General features: G+C 46.3%; 1 protein-coding gene and 1 non-coding gene across 2 annotated transcripts in view; one reads left to right on the plus strand and one right to left on the minus strand.

Annotated features, from left to right (window-relative positions):
• LOC129380785 (uncharacterized) overlaps positions 1–15,513 on the plus strand; it is a 215,359-nt gene extending 199,846 nt beyond the window's left edge. The window contains exon 4 of the mRNA XM_072285912.1: positions 15,044–15,513. Within this exon, the coding sequence (XP_072142013.1) occupies positions 15,044–15,444 (401 nt within the window). The 3' untranslated portion in view covers positions 15,445–15,513. The remainder of the gene's footprint in view (positions 1–15,043) is intronic.
• On the minus strand, positions 12,272–12,460 carry LOC126547475 (U2 spliceosomal RNA). The gene has a single exon (XR_007602728.2). It is a non-coding gene; the product is annotated as a U2 spliceosomal RNA (small nuclear RNA).
• Positions 15,514–21,975: the final 6,462 nt, after the last annotated feature.

The raw sequence follows: 21,975 nt of genomic DNA on the forward strand, positions 1-21,975 counted from the left end.
AAGGTGTTCCTGATTCTATTTGCGATTACCTTAGTAAATAGTTTGTAGGCAACTGACAGTAAGCTGATAGGTCTATAATTTTTCAAGTCTTTGGCTTCATGTCTTTCGTTGTATGGTTTGTTTTAAAGCTAGTTTGCTCCCGCGCCTCTATATACTACCGCTGGTGCATTGGGGCATTGGTGTGCACGTGGGCGGTGTCAGTTTTTTGCGCTTGCAAAAGTGATGGCTCATTACTAATCGCTCAAAGGGCAACCGCCTCTTTCTCGGTCGTTTAGTGGTGCGCATAAGAAGGATGCGCATAAGAAGGTGCGCACGAGAAGGATGCTGCCGTGAATGCGTTTCCGTTGCTTTCTTTTTTGACACTCGTGAAAACTAATTGCCTCTGGTTGGCGATAAGATTAAGATTAGCGGAAGTTTGTCACACGTGCTTTTTTGACGGGCACAGAACCACATAGATTTCTTGAGTGCGCGCACCTACGCAGTTTGATTACGCTATGGACGTACATATTAGTGTAAGAGCAGGAACGTTTGAGTCTTGCAAAATATGCTCGTGTGTGCATCTTTAAGGCCTTGAAATATGTGTATAAAAATGCATCAAATTTATAATCTTTATAAGTTTATTTCCTTTTTTATTGTTATTATTCATGAATGAAGAGTACATATATACCAACACAAAATATTCTTTTCTCACTATACAGTCACCCTAGAAAAATTGAGGTAAATTTTTTTCGAAATAAGTCCCTAAGAAGAATTGGAATCTGCAATAAAAGAAATCGACCCTGAGCGGTCCCATCTACATTTACCCATTACCCATTTACAATATCAAAAGCACCACTCTTACCACGATAAGACGCTTGGTAAGCCAGAAAAAGCGCAATAACGAGCGACGGGTGCCGACAGCGCCTTGAAATTCCCGCGCCAGCTGACTGTGACGTCAAGGATTTTGACAGCATCTTCTAGCATCTAGTTAATTCTTTAGCAGTAGAGATAGACAGCATTGTGCCCTACAGGACCCAAAGACTGCGTGGCGAGTTTTGGGAACTTTTGCTGAGCCAAAGTGGCCCGAATACGAGAACGTACTTCGAAATCCGTGATGTCACAGTGACGTACCGGCCTTGAGGATTCGCTTCCCAACTCTGGGCCGTCCAGCAAGTCCACGACGCGCCAGGAAACTCAACCTCCCGGTTCCGTCGTGGGAGACGCCCACTCCATGAGAGTCCAAAGCTCTCGTGGCCTGCAGGACCTTGAATAGAGTTGATTTCCTTCCTTCCTTCCTTCCTTCCTTTGGCGTGAAGCTCAAAAACTGAAACTCTGACCTTCATTTTCTGTTCTAATAATCAACCTAATATTTCAAAATGAGCGACAACATAGTTTTAAAAGAACGCTTTATTCGTTTAAGCTGATTTAGCGTTTCGCTTCAGTGTCCCTTTAAGGGACAAAAAAGAAAAACACTAAATCAGTTCAGGCGGATAAAATATTCATTCAGAACTATATTTTCGCGAATTTCGCGGTAATTGGTAAACCATAGAAAACAAAACTGTCAAACACACAGTTTGTTTTTTTTATTTCACTCTGAAATCTCAGAGTTGGTGCGTCAGCGTGATGTTATTGATTCCAAAGTATTTTCTCGTATTACGGCTGTTTTAGCGCAGTGAACGTTATCGTAACCCTTAATGTTTCCTCTTTGGCTCCTTTAAAATACAATGTACTCCATCTTCAGCGCTAGAAAATTAACTATAGCAGGATACAACTTAAAAAAAAAAACAGAAGTTGGCAACCAAAGCACATGGACCGCGCGAGATTGTTACTCCGCCAGCCAATCACAGAAGTAAACACAATCGTCGTCATTCGACTATTTCAAAATGGCGTCGTACTTGATACCTCCGGAGCGTCTGCTGTTCTTGAAGAGTCTTTTCATTGGCGGAAGTGATGAGGTATGCAAGAGACACGGACAAAGTGTATGAAGTTTGAGCTTTTCACTCTTCAAAACTCGGCGGCACTGTTCATTTCACTGCTAACCCCGTTTTACTTCACTACCAACTGATGTGAAACTTGACAATAAATAGATGCAGCGAAGCATGCGTTTTATTTCAGTTCAATAAATAATGAAGCTTTCACCATTCCACTATAATAGACGAGTGAAAACGTACAAAATTACGCGCTCATAATTTCATTTTTGTGGTTACCACCTTATTTAGGTAACCAGGAAAGCTTTAGGTCCGAAATATTTGCAGCCTCGCGGAAGAACAGTGCCTGGCGGTTATGCGGGCGTGGGCGGGGCTTCACTGCAGACTTGAGTTGTATCCGACTGTAGGTTGGAGCAGGCGTCATCAAAATCAGTGACGTCACGGCGAGCCGGTACAGGAATTTTTGAGGTGACCTCGACATTCGTTTTTCGCTATTGCGTCTTTTCTCGCATATCAAACCGCCTCTCACGGTTAAAGTGGCTTTTTTTTTTCTTCTTTGGTATTGTATAATGATAGGTTACTCACACATCTCAACTGAATTGTCTCGTTATTTTTCCTTTAAGGAATAATTCCCTCGCGCGCTATGGAAATTTCGACATGTTTCGAAGCAAGCATTTTAGGGAACTGCATGCCTTATCGAGAGTGCAATCTACATGACGGTGTCAGGATAAAGGTTGAGTAAAATAGTCACGTAAATGTGACTGGTCGATCTCGGGGGCGTTGTAGTCTAACACGGCGTCTCGAAGCGCAAGCGGCCACGAGGGACGATTGGAAGATACTGGCACGCTCTCGCTTTTATACGCATACTTGACGGTATGCCACATGTCGCGCGCGAAAGACAGCGGTACAATTCTCGATTCGCGCGTCCCATTGATGTGCGGGTGGCCTAACGAAAAGCGGCTCGCGTGCCCATGCTTTCCCGCTCTTTTTGCGAATGCAGGCGCAGGACCCACATTAACAAACTGTTCTTGCGCTAGAATTGTCCGAAGAAAAAATTCTCGCCAATGCTGATGCTCGACATATTATCAGCGAAGGTAGCCGGCCGAGGACAAATATGTCGTACGAAAGAAAAGCTGCGTGAAGACGAATCCGGGGGCCAAATTCGCAAAGGTTTTTGTTCGTGAAAACTCTTGAAGATTGGTCGGCGACCTTGGCCGATAACGAGCTCACTGTCCCTATTGCACGTCTTTTGTGTTGTTTTGTGAATACTGCTGAATACGGGCCCTGGGCCCGAATTCACGAAGCTTTTCGTTCGTAAGTGATATTTGCCATTGGCCGGTCGCCTCCGCTAATAATATGTCCAGCATCAGGATTGACTTTAATTTACTCTTACGAACATTTATAGCGCAATAGCTTTTTCTAAATACAGGCCTGGTCTCTTAGAAAGGTTAAAAGTCTCTTCGTTGTTCGGGATGCACAGTTGTCGCTAGTCCATGAGCCAAGTACATATCGTAGGTCAAGGAAAAACTAATAGGATGATGTATACGGAACTACGGTCATCTTGCGCTGCAGCTAATTTATGCGTCACTTCTATCGGCTGGATTATACAAAACAAATCCCTTCAAGCCTATGTTGGTAAGAGTTTGTACTTAACTGTGGGCATGAATATGCGCTGTAGAAGTTTGCACCGCACATGTTAGCAATATTGGACGGTGATTGCTAGCGATGTTAGGGGGAGGAGATTTATGTATTGGGGTGACATACCGTGGTTCACATATACGCTATTCTCACTCATCTGTAAGAGAGGCGTCCTATTGTGATTACCCAACAATTACATTTAAGCGTAGTGAGACAGTACATTTGCAAGACCTAAGAAAGGCATTCGGTGGTTCACCTGGACCAAGAGTCTTTTGAGGTATTGAAGCCATCAAAGAAGATTTGTATACCGTGGGCAATAATTAAATTTTTTTGCCATATCTGTTGGTACAGTCCAAGTTGTCCCTGCGTATTAATCATCTAGGGCAGCTGGAGAGGAAAAAACAGTGTTGAAATACTATTAAAAAGATATGCTTTGTCCGCTGTGTTATGAATAATGACGCCGTCATTTGCGAAAGAGCAAGCAGAGGCATTATGCTTTCTGCTTTTTTTAATGTAGTTGAAGAAGTCTTTTCAGTTATCGTTGATGAGAAAGTGCAAACATTGGAGAACAGACGAGATTTCATTCAGCGGTTGTTGCTTTAAGTTTGCTGAGCCTTTCAGGTTAGCTATTCATTTACAATGCGCAGTAGGGGCCCTTAGTTCCTTCTGCATTAGTGTTTGGAATTTTTGTTGTTGTTGTTGTTGTTGTTGAACCACGGTGATTTTTTTTCGTTTATCTGGTTTGTTAGCGTCCCGGGAGTAACAAAAAACGGTCGCATAGTTGCAATATGTTTTTGCTAATTATTAACCAAATAACATTTGCATTATAACGTTCGGCAAGCGTTTCAAGGACGACGGCATAACCCATAATCACCTGATTTTTTTTATACTTTGCCTTGGCTTAATTATAGGTTCGCCGACGGGTGCTATCATTATTTTTTTCACGTTCCAGAATCATTTCACGAAGAATGGCTTTGGGATTATTTAAGCCGACTATGAGTGTAATAGACAAAACATTGTCTGGCCTGATTCCATTTTGCCGATTCATTTACAGGTTAGGTTCGGGTTGGGAAATTGATAAAATTTGTTACTTCTGCGTTCACTGCCCGGGTCTCTCCGTAGCACGGATGCTGCTGCATGCGATTAAAGCCTGGAAGATTAAAGTCCACTCCGAAAGTAATATAGCCTCGTTCAACTGTTTTAGCCAAAGCAGCAAATTTAGACAGGACAAGCCTTGTACTTGAACGAGGGTGGCAGAAAGATCAATATTCATTATTCTTTATTTCGAATGCTATGTGATAACTAAAGGGGCCAGTACACTGTATTGAACGGAAAATTTCAATGCAAGATTTTATTCTTTTTTCAATAAAACCCCCATAAATAATAGCGAATGCAAAAAAAAAAAATCCTTCATGGTTCGATAACGTCCGAATTTGGGCTTATTGGTTGCACGTTACGAATCTTGAACAGCGCAACACAAGAAAAGTACCATGGGGAAGAAGCAGCACATAGTGTTGTTTCCAAAAGCTTCTTCATTAAGAAACCCACACGTATAAATACGAAAAGAATAAATGAAATGAGACGATTACGTTTCAATGTCATGCCACTCCCACCGTTCAGGCCGAGATACCTTAACTTTTTAATGGGTAGCGGCAGTGACGTCATGCGTTGCGATGAAGTTCTCAAGCGACAAATCTCAATTGCTTCAATGATTTTCCTAGTCAACTTATATGCAGTGCCTGTGCAAAGTCATCGTGCACTTAAAATTTGAGCCACACTGCTAGCAGTGACTAATCTATTTTCTTGTCTCCTTGCAATCTGAGATTTCCCTCGTGCTTACTTAGCCCATTGCTAACGTTCCACCTAGTTTGCCCAGTGTAACTACCACTTGCCGCGGGATAGCGAAATGTCATATGCTACCCAATATGCACATGGCACTTTAACGTTACGATGCCTGCGATGCTTAATTTTTTGCTAAACTATTTTTGCAATACGAAGCACCCAATATGAGAGGTGCCGAAATAATCACCTTGACATTAGTGCGCTATGCAATCTTTAGGATGTGGGCGATTCCCGTGAAAATGCGAAATGACAGCTTGTCTTCTTTTTTTCTTTTCTTTTTGTTTTCTTTCTACCCAAATTGAACTTATCTTCCGGTTCTTTCCGCGACAGACGGTAATACCCTAGTTACACGGGCAGCTTAACCGGGGTTAAGCTTAATCGTGGTTAACTCGCTCAACCGGGGTTAACATGAACCGTAGTCCGCCAGAGTTACACGGGCTATCCCGATCCCGGTTTATGGTCTGATGATGCGTCACGTGATCTCTTGCGTACAGGCTTCATTTTGAATAATTTTTCTTCGAAATTTGATTAAAGTGGTACAAATATGTTATTTTTTCAGCAAAACAATTGTCATATTTGAGAGTTTTAACGTGTAAGACTGCGTTTTGCACGTGTAGGCTATTTATTTTCGATACTCCTGCTCTCAGTTGTGAGCATGCCTGGTGTGCATACAAATATATAAAAAGTCAGAATTAAGGGTCACAAATGGGTAAATATAAAATAAAATTAAGTCCACTGAACAAAAAGGTAAAGTATATTCTTAATGAACAAATGAATGTTTCAACTAACAAACATTGGTTACATAATTAAAGGGAGTACAACTTTACGCGAATGCACTTTGGAACTATGCGCTTGCATTTACAAAAAAAGAATAAAAAAGGAAGCAAAGGTAGTACTTTCAGGTGTTAACGTATGTACACTGCGATTTCACATTGCACAAGTTATCACAAAAAAGTACATGTTAAAAATACTGAAGTTATAAGTTTAAAAGCAGCGCCATCAAACTGGACAAGAAAGTGAAACGCACACAACCACACAGCGTTTGTGTGTGTCTCACTTGTCCAGTTTGATGGCGCTGTTCTTAAATTTTGAAATTCATGTGTATCCGTCATCTCCGTGTAGAGGCGTGCGTTTCGACTACTTGAGCGCAGAGCGGCCAGATTATCTTCCCAAATGCTTACCAGTGCCTCAGTTGTCGCGCCAGGCCAAAGTATACGCTTTTTGGAAGATATCTGGGAAGCGGCAGCGCTGCACCCGGGAGAAGTACCGTCCGCCATTTTGCCCGTTTTTGAAACGTCGGTTACACTTAACCGAGGTTGCCAAGCTCGGTTGGCGGTCAGCCGCGGTTAGCGACCTAACGGCTGTTTCGCCTGCCGTGTAACCGCGCTAACCGCGTTTAGCGATAACCGCGGTTAACGTAACCGCGATTAAGGTCGCCCGTGTAACAGGGGTATAGCAGGCCGTCAGAGCAACATGCAAACCGCCATCTTGCTATCTGAGAAATGAAGGCTTTTTTATACACGTGCGCACATGATGGGTAAAAAAAAAAAAAAAGCTGATTTTGTTTAAGTGCATTTATAAGGCAGAGGTGGACTAAGCTGCAGTTTACTGACTTAGAGCGGGCAGAACAAATGGGAAGGCAGCCTTTCTAGACCTCATTTTATACATCCAAGAAAGGTGCTCATTAGATGGCGTTAGTTCTATGCGCAAAGCACTTAGGTTCTAATTTGAGGTCGGCGCTGATTAGAGATTATCGTTTACACACCCATCGTGTTTTTCTATCCTTGTATTGTGTTCCGAAGCTGAAGTTTCAAGACGCTTTAATGCGGCAACCATCATTGAATAATTTACTATTTGTGGAGAAGCCGGTGAGAATTATTTGCCAATATTTCGAAGTACATTTGTATAAACTATTCAATAACAAGTAACAGAGCTGTTTACGTTCAACAGACTGGGAGGTTGTGGTGAGCTGTCCCTCATTTACCAAGCAATGCGGAAAATTTATCAAACTAAAATTTCAAAGACGAACTTTTGTGAGAGGGGCAATTAAGGCCACTGACTCGTGGAAACACTTTTATAGGCGCGCCTTACATGCATGAGTTTATTAAATGCGATTACTTACACCTCGGTGAAAACACCGGTGCATTTCTGTACATTCATTTTCTGTCCACTGCATACCTTTAAAACTTTGTCACCGTGGCAACCTTTTCAATATTATGGTGCTTGTATTACTTTCTCATAAAACATTACACTTTGAACATTACGTTGCCTCTGTGCTGTACTACTAGTATTTGCACCTGTAGGTCACTTGCTTATAGAGCGCGGGAGCGGTGCAGTCACTCACGTGTTTGCAACGCCTACCACGGGCCCCAGGCATGACACAACCTTCTTTGAGCATAAGCCTACAAGTGAGCAGGCCGTCGGAGCTTCCACATCTTGCTCTGCAGTTTTCCTTCCACGGCTCCCATTTACCAACGGTGTTTGGCGGGCATTTCAATACTCTTCAACCTTCAATGCTCAGACACGCCGAGCACTGAAGGCGTGCCTTTTTACTTCGTGGAGCCTGTATCACAAAGCAGCACCCGTTTGTGCTGCGCAACGAAATGTGCGGCAAGCGTAAGCCTGCAATCAGGCAGAACTCACTTCAATAACAGGGTCCACGTTCACGACGAACTTTTCGCTGATGCTGATGACGAACTTAATATTTGTGAAGGCAGGTCACCCGCTAAAGACTACCCGCTATTATTTTAAGATCGAGAGCATGTGGATTGCGTTCTAGATGCTCTCGGCTCAGTGGCCCGACTAGATGGCACGACACACACTTCGGAGCATAGAGCTCCTGCACTCTGGTCAAGTGCGCAATACGCTCTACATATGCGTGTGTTCTCTCTAATTCGCTTTTTCTCAGAGATCATTGCCATGCGTTCAATACGCCAACATCTTGATATCGCTGGAATAAAACTAGGAGTATCTTAATGGTAGCCTACAGCCTATGCCACTCCTGGTTGTTCACTGGAATGAAAAAAGTAGTAATCGGGCCGTATACATGATATGTCGCAGGGCCAGACATGTTTTTTTTTTCTGGTTTTCATAGCCATAAAGTTTGAGGAAAGTATGAGTCGAGAATCGAAGGCTTTAGTAACCCAGAAAGCCAGGGGAGCTGCAAATGGAGTTACACAGGCCAAATGTTTGAGGCCCCTTATCTCGCGTATTCGTCGGTTAATGATGTCCAGTTTGGTGCCGTCAGTACTAGTGACAGTGTACATTAAGTTCTTAAGGACTATTGTTCAAGCGTTGCCAATGGGTGGGATGACTTTCAGAACCAGTCACCAACCACTTCACCACCATGATATCCTGCTTTTTAGGGCGTAACTGAGTATGATTCGTATTTTACAGACAGTGTCCACGTTTTCGCTATGCCCAGAAGGTCGCCTCAATGCCACATAATGCCACCCGCCGTGCTATCTTTGTGGCTATGGCGTCGTGCTGCTCAGCTTGAGGTCGCGGGTTTCATCCCGGTCGCTGCGGCCGCATTTCGATTGGAAAAAAATCCAACAATGCTCGTGTACTTAGGTTTAGGTTCATGTTAAAGAACGCCAGGTGGTGAAATTAATCTGCAGTCTCCCGCTACGGCCTGCCTCATTATCAGATGATGGTCTGGGTACGTAAAACTGCAGAATTTATTTAACAAATCAAGCCATCAGAACTCCGTATTGTAAAGCAAGCTCTACTATTTGGGCTTAAAGTGAGCCATAGGCAGTTCACGTAATGTTTCGATAACACATTAGTGTCCACTCCCAGCTAAAAACACATGCTATTCAGTTATAGTCGAAACGTTTGCATCATGTTTGGTTATCCTAGTAGCTGTGAGACGGAGGACGGCCGACAGAAACGTAGCAGGACACCGGCCTGGTGTCGTGGCCCTGCGACGTTTCTTTAGTGCCTCTGTGGTGCGTCGTCCAATGAATCTCGAAGTCTCTGCACTAGCACATCGCCGTCATTGCGCGGCGCTTTGTCGCATCGACAAGGGCAAGGGAGGTTCCAATGCCGCGCAGCGTTTAGCCTCGCGGGCTGCGGACCTGCCTTGGTCGATGACGAGGCGAAAGGCGATCCGTCATCGCGGCGCGCTTCCGGCCGCCAGTACCCCCCACGCACGCACCGCTGCCCACGGCACGCAATCACGGCCGCCGAAAGTGCGCTCGCCAGCCAAGACGTGTCGCCCGCACACGAGCACCCACAAAGACGTGAGCGAGCGCTGTTCACGAGCGAGGAGAAGAAATTCAGTGCACACGTTTGACTATCTATTCCGCTCAGCACCCTCTTAGCCTCGAGTATCCAAAAGTTAGCCTCGAACAGCCGAGTGACATAACGTCATTTAGTCTTTAGTCGGCGATTCTAGTGATGGAGGGAACGGTGCCCACTGTTTAAAGAAAAAAAATCGTGGGCCCACAACATTCATATGGAGACGGATTCCCAACGAAGCTGTTTAGGCTGCATATATGGGCTGTATTCATGAGCTGCATACATTAGGAAATTATACATTTTTTCATACTGAACCACACTACGCCGAGACAAGCGCCGCGGCGGTCAGCGCACCTCCCATGCAACCGCTGCTGCGGCCGCGCCGGCACCTCCGATACGCGTGACGTTATAACCGCAGAAGCGCAGGCCACGTGCACAGGCTCTGTCGTCACACTATTTCCTCCTCTCCCCTACACGTTTCCATTGCTGCAGCGCCGTCACCACACCCGCTCCTCCTCTCCCCTACCCGTCTCCGTTACTCCAGTGCCGTCGCCACACTATTCCCCCTCTATCCTACCCGTTTCCATTGCTGCAGAGCCGTCGGCAAACGCTGTCCCCCTCTCCCCTACCCGTCTCCATTGGTCCAGCGCCGTCGCCAGAATGTTTCCTCCTCTCCCCTACCCGTCTCCATTGCGGCAGCGCCGTCGCCAACATGCTTTCGCCCTCTCCCCTACCCGTCTCCATTGCTTCAGTGCCGTCGCCACACTATTCCCCTCTCTCCTGCCCGTTTCCATTGCTGCAGCGCCGTCGCCACACTCGCCCCCTCCTCCCCAACCCGTCTCCATTGTTGCAGCGTCGCCACCACACTCGCTCCCTCTCTCCCCAACCCATCTCCATTGCTGTAGCGCTGTCAGCAAATGCTCTTCCTCTCTGCCCTACTCGTCTCCGTTGCTGCAGCGCCGTTGCCACACTATTTCCCCCTCTACCCTACCCGTCTCCATTGCTTCAGCGCTGTGGACACACTCTTTCATCCTCTTCCCTACGCCTCTCCATTGCTGCAGCGCCGTCGCCACACTCATTCTCGCTCTCCCCTACCCGTCTCGATTGCTGCAGCCGCGGCACCTCCGACGCGCGTGACGTTGTAACCACGGAAGCGCAGACCACGTGCACAGGCGCCATCGCCACATACTTTCCCCCTCTCCCCCAGATGGTCAACTGCGCGAGCATTCCTGTCCGCGATACGGACGCAAGCCGCTAGTGTAGCTTCTCTGGTAACGCACGCGGGGGATGCATACGGGGGCTAGAGGTAAAAAGCTTCACTGTAAAAAAAATTCTCGAGCTCGCGATCTACGAGTTGTCAGAAATATAAGGCGTATTACTGACACCTACTGTACCCTAACAGGCAAGCCAGTCTATTTTGTTTGCTGATGTGCTAGCATTTCTGCTAACTTCTGATTCCGCATTGTGACGCAGCCATATTTTCGTAGAGAGAAAGTATAAGAGACGCTGAGAAAAAAACTCGGCCTCCTTTGTCAGACAGAGAGAGTGTTTACACATAATATCAAGGAAGCAAAACGAAGAAACAAATGTCATGCAGAAGCGGCAGCTTGCTTAACCGTCACGTTGGCGTACATGTTTTTTCTTCTTTCTTTTTGGTATATACTGTAGGAGCACCTAATGCAGCTTTCTGTTCGTGCCATCATAATATGTACACATTTCGAGCGTCTCGCATTGGTGCAAGTCAAGAGTGCGTTACTGCCAGACGATACTTCAGCGGCAGGGAACGGGCTTCTTGCTCCAAACACGTACTAACAACGCTTATGTACTTTAGGAAACAGACTGAAGACACGTTCTTTATTGCCTGCGCTTTATTAGGTAATATTGAGCCATGAAAAACTCCCGGGCAACTGAAGGGTAAGCCATGATCTGACGCATGAGCCAAAGACAGTCTTCCATTTCCTGCCTCGCAAAAGATTTCGGAGAGGCTGCCAAGAATGCTATAACCTGTGATAACCATAAGGATATGTCGCCTCGAAATAAATAAGTCCGCTTGTCGAAACGTTGGCTCCTGCTTTCGCCGTGTTCTCTTTTTCTTCATGACCTGTGATTGACATTTATTTGACCACTGGTTACCGCCTTAGGAAAGGAACACCGTGAGGACACATAGCCACCCTCCACGTAATCCATGTATCGACCTGTCCCCATCAACACAAATTCTAAGCCAAGAGCGCCCAAAATAGGAATCTTTCTCAGCGCAGCGAATCCGCCTGCGGCTAAATACCTCGTTCTGTTTAATGACTGCCATGCCGACAGCGTTCTATACGAATATGCACCGGTGTTGGAATGATGAGCGCCTCCTCGCTACTTACAGAGCTTAGCCAACATGGTGAGATTGAGCAGGCTGTGTGCAAACATAGCGATTCAACAGGCGCAATATATTAGTTACGCGGGCTCCCCGTGCCCTTCAGGCGGTATACTCGAAGCATCAAGATGTGCTAGCCCTTTGTAGGATGCTGTGCCGGGAATAAGAGCAGGCAGGCGTTGTGCCCGTTCCGGTGGCAGTTGCCAGCCTGCTCCTTGGTTTCTTTTTACAGCGAAGCTGTGTATGGCTAGTTTCCAGTGGATCGATGTCCGTAGACCAAAAACTGTGGGCCGATTCCAAAGATAGTGCAATAGTGGGCCGACCCGCGGCGGAGGTGAAGCAGACTTCAGGCACTCCGCCACCTTGCAAAAATAAGTTTAATATATCAGGTTCAAATACAACCCGTATGAGATATTAGGCTGCTAAGAACAGATTTTATTCGAATGTTGAAGACAAACAGAACAGCGAGAGTGACAAGAAAAAAAGGGGAATGAAAAAGAAAGATACATAGAAGTCCAGGAAACCCGGGGAAAGTGCTAACAGAGTGGCACTATCGGTGGGCGACGTGGCGCTGGTAGATCTGCCGTGGCACGGCAATGGCGTCGCTGGCGGTCAACCTCTTGAAAAGCCGCAGGTAGGACCATGAGCAGGGCCGCCGCACCACGCGGTCGTTGGCGGGGTCCCAAGAGCCCAAGGCACCGACGATAACTGCGTGCAGCGTCACACGTTGGTACCGCTGGGCCAGATTGAGAGGGGCAGGCTCACCTTTAGTGATCATAGCGTGATGTGCGTTGATGAATGCCTGCGGGCCGTTGTCAAAAGGACAGCAGACATTTAAGATGACTTCCTCCTCGGCACGTGCGAGGACGATGTCAGAGCGAAGGTTGGTTTCACCGATTGGCCGGTTGTCGTAGAGAATGGTGAACCGATCCCGGCACGCCGTACGTAGACGCGACACGATGTAGTTGTGTCGTGCCGTGTACAGCGCACTCTTCGCCATGCAGTGACACAGGACGTGCGGTAGTGTCTCCGTGGCATAACTGTACACCCTGAATCGCTGATCGCGTTCGGCCGTCATCCACATACAGGCTCGATTGAGGTGAATGAGGTTGAGCCTAACCCTATGGATGAAACGCCAGTCCGCGAACCGGATGCAAGAATCTGTGTACATTAAGTGCGAAGTGGATGCAAGAATCCGTGTGCATTAAGTGCGAAGTGGCGGGCTCAGCGGCCACACACTGCAGGACATTGACCTGGTTTGGTTTGTCATGGGTTTGTCAGATTTCGATGGTAAAATGATGCATGCATGCCATCAGATGTGAATAATGTTTCTTTCATCACACAAATTCATTTGAAATATTCATAACTGCTACATTTATTTGCGCGTGAGAGCCCTGTGGATAAAAATCATTTGATGAAATTTAAGTAAACCGCAGCTCCGCGCTTAACCGAGCTTACGTGGCGTGCACTTAGGTTCGTCTTTGTCACGGCAATACGCTTATTCAGCAAAGCACGCTTTACAGTTGGAACTTTACGCATGTGCGATGTTTTCCCACTATCGATGCCTTGCTGAGGTGAAGCACGCTTCACAGGCTCCAAAAGACTGTATGCTCGCTTTTCAACGCGCACGCGGCACATTGCTGCAAGATTTGAAAGGTTATGAACACCGTTAACACCACAGGAAGTAAATCAGTTGCTGATAGTAATATTTCTAACCGTCGCTACTAATTTTAATAAACAAAATAGGAACATCTAAAATAGCTTTCGCAACAGTTTCGAAGGGAACAATTGTTTTAAAATAGCTAAACGTGAGCAACCACAAAGAGAAAGACGAGCTTGTTTCTTTCTATTTTGTTTCTGATTCCAAGTCCAGGTGCCGTAGCCTAAGTATTCATCCTTTACAACACATTTCATTTCTTATCATCCATCCCATCGAGCGGGGGCGGGACGGGGGATCATCAGCTGCAATCATGGCGGCTCCCGCTCGACGGAATCAACGGAACATTACAGAAGCACGGGTATGTGCGAGTCATTGAGAAAGGGCAAATAAGGTGAACATAAAATGAAATAAATAAAACTAAATATACAAGGGTTGTCTGAGTTAACGTTAGCAAACTTATTGAAAAGTGAAATCGTACGATATGCTGTTATGGAACCTACTAGGTTTGTTTATTAGTTCTCTTCCGCCGCTGGGCTAATTATTTCTGCTAATTCCCGGCAAATCAGAGAAAGTAATTTTACCACGTTTATATTTATGAATTAAGCGCGTTACTTCTGATAGGAAAACTGTTATTGTATCCTAAAAATGCCCCATTTAATCTTTTTCAGTGCGTTATGTCCTGCGCAACTATTTTTTACCGCGACTTGTAACGCGCGAAACACGAGAAGTGCCGCATGATTACGCGCCCGGTGGGCCACGGCACCAGTTGCCCCAAAACTTAGTTGACGGAACAAACTGCCCTCGTTCCCTGATACGGCAACCGCTGCAATGAGTACCACGCAACGTGTGGCAGCATAGGAGACAACCAAAGTATCCGGAGCGAGTACCAAAGCGTCACGATGTACTGCACCTACGTGACCACCGTCTGCGTCACGACGTCACGTCACATACACCTTGTGGTAAACGATGCCGGAACGGTTGGTTCAAAGCTATATGATAAATTATTTTGGCCCCTCGTATGCTAGCCAGTATTCTTCCTAGGTTTCCCGCTCCCGAGCCTTCACTTAATGCAAGAAATGAAAAGTAGAAAATGTCGTGTCAGTGCTCCTTTAACTCTCGCCACCGTCAGAACTAATCTCTCTGAGCTTGTCGTTGGAAGAGTTGAAGCTGCTTTACCGTACCTCACACTCCTGAATACATATTTAGGAGAGGAGGGTCAGAAAAGAGTCATTCAAAATTGTCACATTATATTTACTTGTGTTATGCTGGTTAACGACCAAAAAGCTTCATAAAAGGAATGAGTATGCAATAGTGACACTCCGGATTGTCTAGGGCTCACTTAACTAAAAGAGAGTCACTCATCATTTTCCTGTACTGACTTTTCTTTTTCAGACTGTTTGGTCCTCTTCCGAGCGCAGTATGCCGTCATCCAAAGCACTGACTTGGACAAAAAATACCTGGAGTGTCCTAAGCTGACCATCCTCTTCGAGGCACCGGCAGACACAACGCCCATTGTGCAGGTAGGGTCTCCTGTCTTTGTTACGTGTCCTGTTGGAATAATATTACTCGGAAGTATAAAAAAAAAACTACTGTTTTTGATTAATTTCTGTCACATTTGTGTAGCTACTTGTATGTTTAAACAAACATGGCAAAGTCGCAAAAAAGAAAAAAATGCCAGCCAGTATTTAAATCTGCAATTTATATGTTTTCTGTGTCATCGGCGTGCGATCGTATGCATTACTGTTGCTCGTGCATTATTAATATACCATTCTCACACAGCGCTGCTCATCTAATAATTGGAAACATACGAGAGGTGAAAAAACCAGAGCACCTAGAGACCTAAACTGCTTATTTTCAACTTGTATAAATACCTGAGCGAAGTTCAGAAAAGGAGTTAACGCGTGCTGAGAATTTCACAATTTAAAACATTAGGATACTAAAATTAAATGTTTCAAGGAGAGCTGTCGAAATGTTTAGCAGAGGCAGAGGGTGGAGCGAACAACAAGCGGATGTTGCGGCAGAAAGTGATCGCGTCCTCTGCAATCGTTACTTCAAAATAATTTGGAACGTCAACATTTTCAATGCACTCTCCAAATTGCTCTCAGAATTACCTCCCGTGATTCCGTGGCAGTGCTTTTACTTGTCAGGAGAATGGTGCATGCAGCAATGGTTGTAGAGAGAGGGTAATTCAAATGCCAAGGTGACGCCTGCTTTTCATTGACGTACTAAGAATGTAGGATCATGTGGCATAGGAGGAGATACGGTTCTATGTTCTACCTAAGGTGAACTGCAGCCTCTGAAACTCGCTGGGCGCGCACAGAAGCGCGCCTTGGAGAGCGCCACCTTCGTCGGCTACCGTTTGGCACGGCCCAGACGCACGCCCCACGGAAGTAGATGGAGACGGGGCTGTTCACTAAGCAGTTCACGCTGTTCACTCAGACTCTGGCGCTCTCGCTTCTTTTGAGCTAGCTTCGCGGAACACGTCCGCAATTAAGGACTGTTCATCGGCCACTATGTCGTCTCTGTCATCCACTCGGCGTCACGTTATGGCACGCCCTCACTTCGGCGCCCTGAACTTCAGCTCGGGAAATTCGTGCTCAACTTCTTTGGAAATCAGATGCGCAGTTTCCTCATACCAGCACTTCTGTCTGTTCTCTCTCAAATTACATGTCCGCCCTCCTGTTCACGCGTTCAGAATACATTTTTCGTGTGGTCAAGTCGCCGCTAGCGCGACGCACCAGTGACAATTTTCTGCAAGTAAAATTGTCCGCTACGTCATCAATTGTTGATACAGCCAGCATGCCAATAGCACGCACTGCAGTGGTTGTTTCTGACATTGAATTTTGATGGTCTGGGCTTCTTAGACCATGACACTCGCATCCCGTATCGCGAGCACGAGATCAGCACTCATTACCTAGCGAGGTGTAGCTGGCGCCTGCTTAAACAGGAAAGACGATGAGTTCTTGCGTTCCGCCTTTACCGGAATGCGGCTGCTGCAGCGAGAAATAGAACCGGCGGCCTCGTGTTCTGCACAGGAATACCATAGCCATAGCCAAAAACTGTACGCTGACAATTCTTTCAGTGAGGTTTAACGTCCGGTTTGTAGCTTAATGCAGATTGCCTCCGAGCAACGCACGTTTTGACAAGACAAAAGAGAAAGACAGGGGCAGCCCGGACTTATCTCGAGCTCGCGAGGGGGCATGTAACAGACACTTAAAGCACGGCAAATGATCAGTTTAAAGTAAAATAATTCTTCTATTGATGATAAGTCCACGTTAGAGGACCAAACCCGGATTAAATGTTGTCATAAGCATGATTACATGAATGCGTTGGCCACTATGTCAGTTGGTTTTTATCTCTTCTAACTACAAGGCCCTGCAGGCATAATGCGGGTGATGTGGGTTTGGTCCCCACCTGCGGCAAGTTATCTTTTCGTCCACTTTAATGTTCCCGTACGTAATTTTTTGTACATTTAAATTCAACATAAAGCATATTATTTGTGCTTTCTTTTTTTTCCTTGTCTGTTACTTCACAAAAGTCTGTGCTTCACAAAAGATCGGTCCCCTTAGATCTCCTTATTTTTTTCAATTGTTTCATAAATAAACATGCACGGAAAACAACATGAGTGTTTCTCCAGCGCAGGACCCTCTGTTTTCTGCTTCTTCTTCCTCGGACGATAACAATATATCGTGTAAAGCTTATAGGAGTGATGATTACTCACCATCGTCTTCCAAAGGGTTATGTGCTGTTATTTCTTTGAAGTGTGTATACATACATACATATATATATATATATATATATATATATATATATATATATATATATATATATATATATATATATATATGTACATATATATATATATATATATATCACCTAGTCTGGCGATCTCTGCTTGAGCGCTCCTTTACAGCGTGCAAGTGAATTCTGAAATTCTTAGGCCGTGTTCAATAACGTGCCCATCGAGAGGGATACAGAAATTACCGGAAGTTGTCAAAAAAGACGTTGCGACTAACGTTTTCAGCGGCGGAGCACTGACACAAAAAAAAAACGAGGCTGGCGACGACGCGAAAAAGCTTGGGCACGCGAAAAAAGCGGAAAGGCGAATTGATATTTCGGGAAAAAAAGTGAGGGACGGCATTAGGGCGCCCAGCGAGATTAAATTTCTGCCTTGTTTGTGCGACTGGAATGCTAGCAACAGGAAGCCGCGGGAAGCCGCAGCACCACCCTTGCATGGCCCACCTCCCGCTGTCGTACTTCTCGCGTACCGTCGCGTCAGACAGGGTTCGGCGAAGGCGTGCGAAATTTCTCTCGAATGCAGCCATGCTCCACCCCCAACTCCGATCTCGTATTTCCTGAAATAGGAAGCAGCACATCTGCGTAGCTGAACGAAATGCTCCCTTTAACCTATACTTCTTTATTCCCACTCGCCTCGCAAGTTAAGTGGTCGTTATAATACTGAATTTCCTCTGAAGTATTCACCTTAGCGCAAACGCAAAATTAGATGTCCGTAATGTTTTGAACATATCCGGTGATCCTACTTGGAAGCTTGCTTTCGAGTTCGTGTGAGCTCATGAACTCAGATTCCCTATGCCACTGCATCATGATGGCTGTATTGCAGCACTATGCGGCGCACTGAGAATGCACTAGCACAATCACTTCACAACGCTTTGACACGAGCTTCGACGCGAAAGGCATCGATCGGTGGCGCTGTTCTCATTCCTATCGTACAAAAGACGCCTTCCTTTTGAACAGCCCAGTCCGTGCGTACAAGCCCGTTTTTCAAGTCTTGCGAATGCTCCCGAAGCTTGGTTCCTGTTCAGAATGCTTCTCTTGTGCAAGTGCGGTCATCAATGGACCATCGCCACATCGTACATATCCTTCTCACAATGATAACCGTCATAAACACCGACCCTTCGAACGCAAGCCAATGAGGAAACGCTGCTGAGCAAGAGAACCTTTCTTTTAGATGTGATTCTCAAAGCTAGATTGGTTCGCATGAAACTCGATGTGGTGAGGCCCAATCACTCTTAAATGCTTCTTGCGATTCGCACATATGGTGTCTCTTGTTTGTCTTGTCTTCCTGAGTACTTTGGCTTCACGCATACAAGTGTTGAATCCTTTCAGTAGTGGACCAGCTCGCTCAAAAGAAACACACTTTGCCGTCATTTTTTTTTTTTTTTTGGCATCGCCCTCAGCGCACAAGGCTAGATGCGCTGTTCGTTCATACGTGGCATTTTTAAGTGCCCTGCGATCGCAGAGTCCAATCGATCATGTCAGGTGCCTTTTTTGTTTTCATTTTTAGAAGGCTTTCTTTAGGATGCAGAGACAATAATTACTTATCAAGTAGGAAGTCGGAATCTGCTGAATTACATGTTTTCTTTAGAATTTTCTAGGACTTTCTTATTGGAAATTTGGCCTCGAGTTAAAACTTGCAAACTTTGCTAGTCACTTCTTATTAATTATGCAATTAAGCAAACTGCAAAACTATATTGTGAATTGCTCCATACAAGAGCTAACAAGATACATTTGGTCGCATCCTCCTAGCTTGCTTCGTCATATATTTAAAACATGGCTGCAATTAGCTGGGTCACCCTGTATACCGTATGTCTAGTGTCCGAAGTACTCCACTTCTGCGCCTGTAGCGGATGCCCGCCAGGTACTTTGAACGTGGCCTAGAACAAACACGGTCCGCGAACGTGTAATGATAGGAGGAGGAAAGAGAAAAGCAGAAGGCATGGAGGTTAACCAGAATAACGTCCGGTTGGCTACTCTACACCGGGGGAATGGGGAAGGGGGAAACAAAGATAACAGAGAGAGAGAGAGAGGAGGGCAGGAAAGAAGGAAATTTCGTCGAGTTCGCTGACGCGTGTTGTCGTACAGAAATTGCATTAATAGTCACAGATGGTCGCACAAACCCGTCGTCCTTAAGAAACACAAAAGCGCCTTCACCACTTTATGGACCGACGGGCGATGGGGGCGGTGTTTCAGCAGCACCTGCACAGAAAGCGGCCGATTGTCCAGTTTTTGGAAAGCTTTGGCAAGTTCTTGTCTCTCTGGGGCATATCTTGGACAGTGGCACAGTTCGGGGTTCACTGCAGACATAATATATATTTTTGCTGCACCGTCAAACCAAAGTTTCCCCTCGAAACGAAGAAGGGAACCACGATTGCACGTCGGTAGGGAGAAAGACGCTAGGTTTTCAACGCGAAGGGGGTATCGCAAGTTAACTTTCAGCTTGGAGTTACCTACTGCGGCACTTTACCACTTAGAAAGCTTTTGAAGCGAATCAGCTGGGGAAAGAGCGGTAAAATGTTGAATAGGAAAGTGTTCATAAAGAACACCAACCTCAGATTGCAATGGGACGCAGCTGTTAGAAAGCCGTAAAATATTAAACGGGAAAGAGAACGCGAACCCCAGATAACAATGAGACACAGCTGTTACAAGGAAAAGGAAAGAAGGAAAAATACTTTTAAAGTGTCTACTAAACACTGCGAGCTGCGGATACCACGTGTTCTTGGTATTTTTTATAGGCCGACACTTATCTGTTTCCGAATTTTGCTCTAAAGGAGAGAAGTGTGGTTTGATTCGTTCTTGCTGAATATCCTTTTCTCGCACGACACATCTTCTGGTGGTTCCTCAACGCATGAGCGCGCAGATGCTCGTCGCGAAGGAAAGGGGCGAAACAATCAGACACGGCGGCGCTTGCGCTTTCATTCGCTTATTTGCCGGAGGCCTCAGCCGGCGTGAGCGGCGCGCCGACGTGCCCGGAATAAACATGAGCCCCGGAGTCTCACGGGTTGCCCTCCAGTGTCAATGTTTGTTGATCACTCATAGGCAGAGACCTGCGCCACTGCTCGCTGCTCCCCCGGGCGCCGCAGCAGCCGGCCGCCTCTGTTTGCCTTTGTGCCGAATCATTTGCCTGCTGCGGGCGTTACCACGTAGCAGAAGCGCACGAAACACGAGGAGACTGCCTTCCCGCAGCCTCGTCGGTCGGCGGGCCCGGTGACTCTTTTCTACTGCGAAGAGCGAGTGCCGTTGGGCGTCGCCCACGGGCCGTGTCCTACCGATTCGTTGGGATTCTCCTCAGCGTCCCAACTCGAGTGCTGCAAATGTGCCCACAGCACGCGAGAAAGCGCTGCGCGTTTGAAGGGGCACGCACACACACAAACGCTCGCATAGGAAGCATAGGAAGACGCAGGAGTGGCGGAAGAAAAAAAAAAAAGGAAATGCCCTCGTGCACATTGCCCCCTTCCCTCTACCGGATTTTTCTTGTTTTCCATTAGAGCGTTACGGTGTTCGAGAACAAGAAGTGGCCCCCTTTTTGCCGCGAATTTCTTTTGCATTTTTATCGCTCCCGTACGGCGGACCTCTGACACGAAAACGCGCGCAGAGAAAGCACACGCTCAGCCGTGACCGTGCGCCGGGATGCGCACGCAAACACCGTAAGCGGAACGAGCGGCACATACTGCGCGCGCCTCTCAGTGAAATTGGCGCACTCCGCGGCTGCATTGTTTCGGTTGCTTCTTGTTTCCGCGTGCCTCGTTTGACGCGAGTGGGTTTTAGCCGCCGTTGTCGGGGAAACGCTCCGGTAAACCTCCTTGGCGCTGCGTTATGCTCGACCTCAAGTCTTTCCGTTTACGTCACCTTTCTTTTCTTGTTTCCTCTTTTTATCTCTTGTCTATAAGGAAGCGCTCATCATCATCATCATCATCATCATCATCAGCCTGATTACGCCCACTGCAGGGCAAAGGCCTCTCCCATACTCCTCCAACTACCCCGGTCATGTACTAATTGTGGCCATGTTAATCCTCCAAACTTCCTAATCTCATCTGCCCACCTAACTTTCTGTCGCCCCCTGCTACGCTTCCCTTTCCTCGGAATCCAGTCGGTAACCCTTAATGACCATCGGTTATCTTCCCTCCTCATTACATGTCCTGCCCATGCCCATTTCTTTTTCTTGATTTCAACTAAGATGTCATTAACGCGCGTTTGTTCCCTCACCCAATCTGCTCTTTTCTTATCCCTTAACGTTACACCTATCATTCTTCTTTCCATAGCTCGTTGCGTCGTCCTCAATTTAAGTAGAACCCTTTTCGTAAGCCTCCAGGTTTCTGCCCCGTACGTGAGTACTGGTAAGACACAGCTGTTATACACTTTTCTCTTGAGGGATAATGGCAACCTGCTGTTCATGATCTGCGAATGCCTGCCAAACGCACCCCAGCCCATTCTTATTCTTCTGATTATTTCACTCTCATGATCTGGATCAGCAGTCACTAACTGTCCTAAGTAGATGTATTCTCTTACCACTTCCAGTGCCTCGC

Source organism: Dermacentor andersoni, chromosome 1 (genome assembly GCF_023375885.2).
Source record: "Dermacentor andersoni chromosome 1, qqDerAnde1_hic_scaffold, whole genome shotgun sequence".
NCBI classification, from domain to species: Eukaryota; Metazoa; Arthropoda; class Arachnida; order Ixodida; family Ixodidae; genus Dermacentor; species Dermacentor andersoni.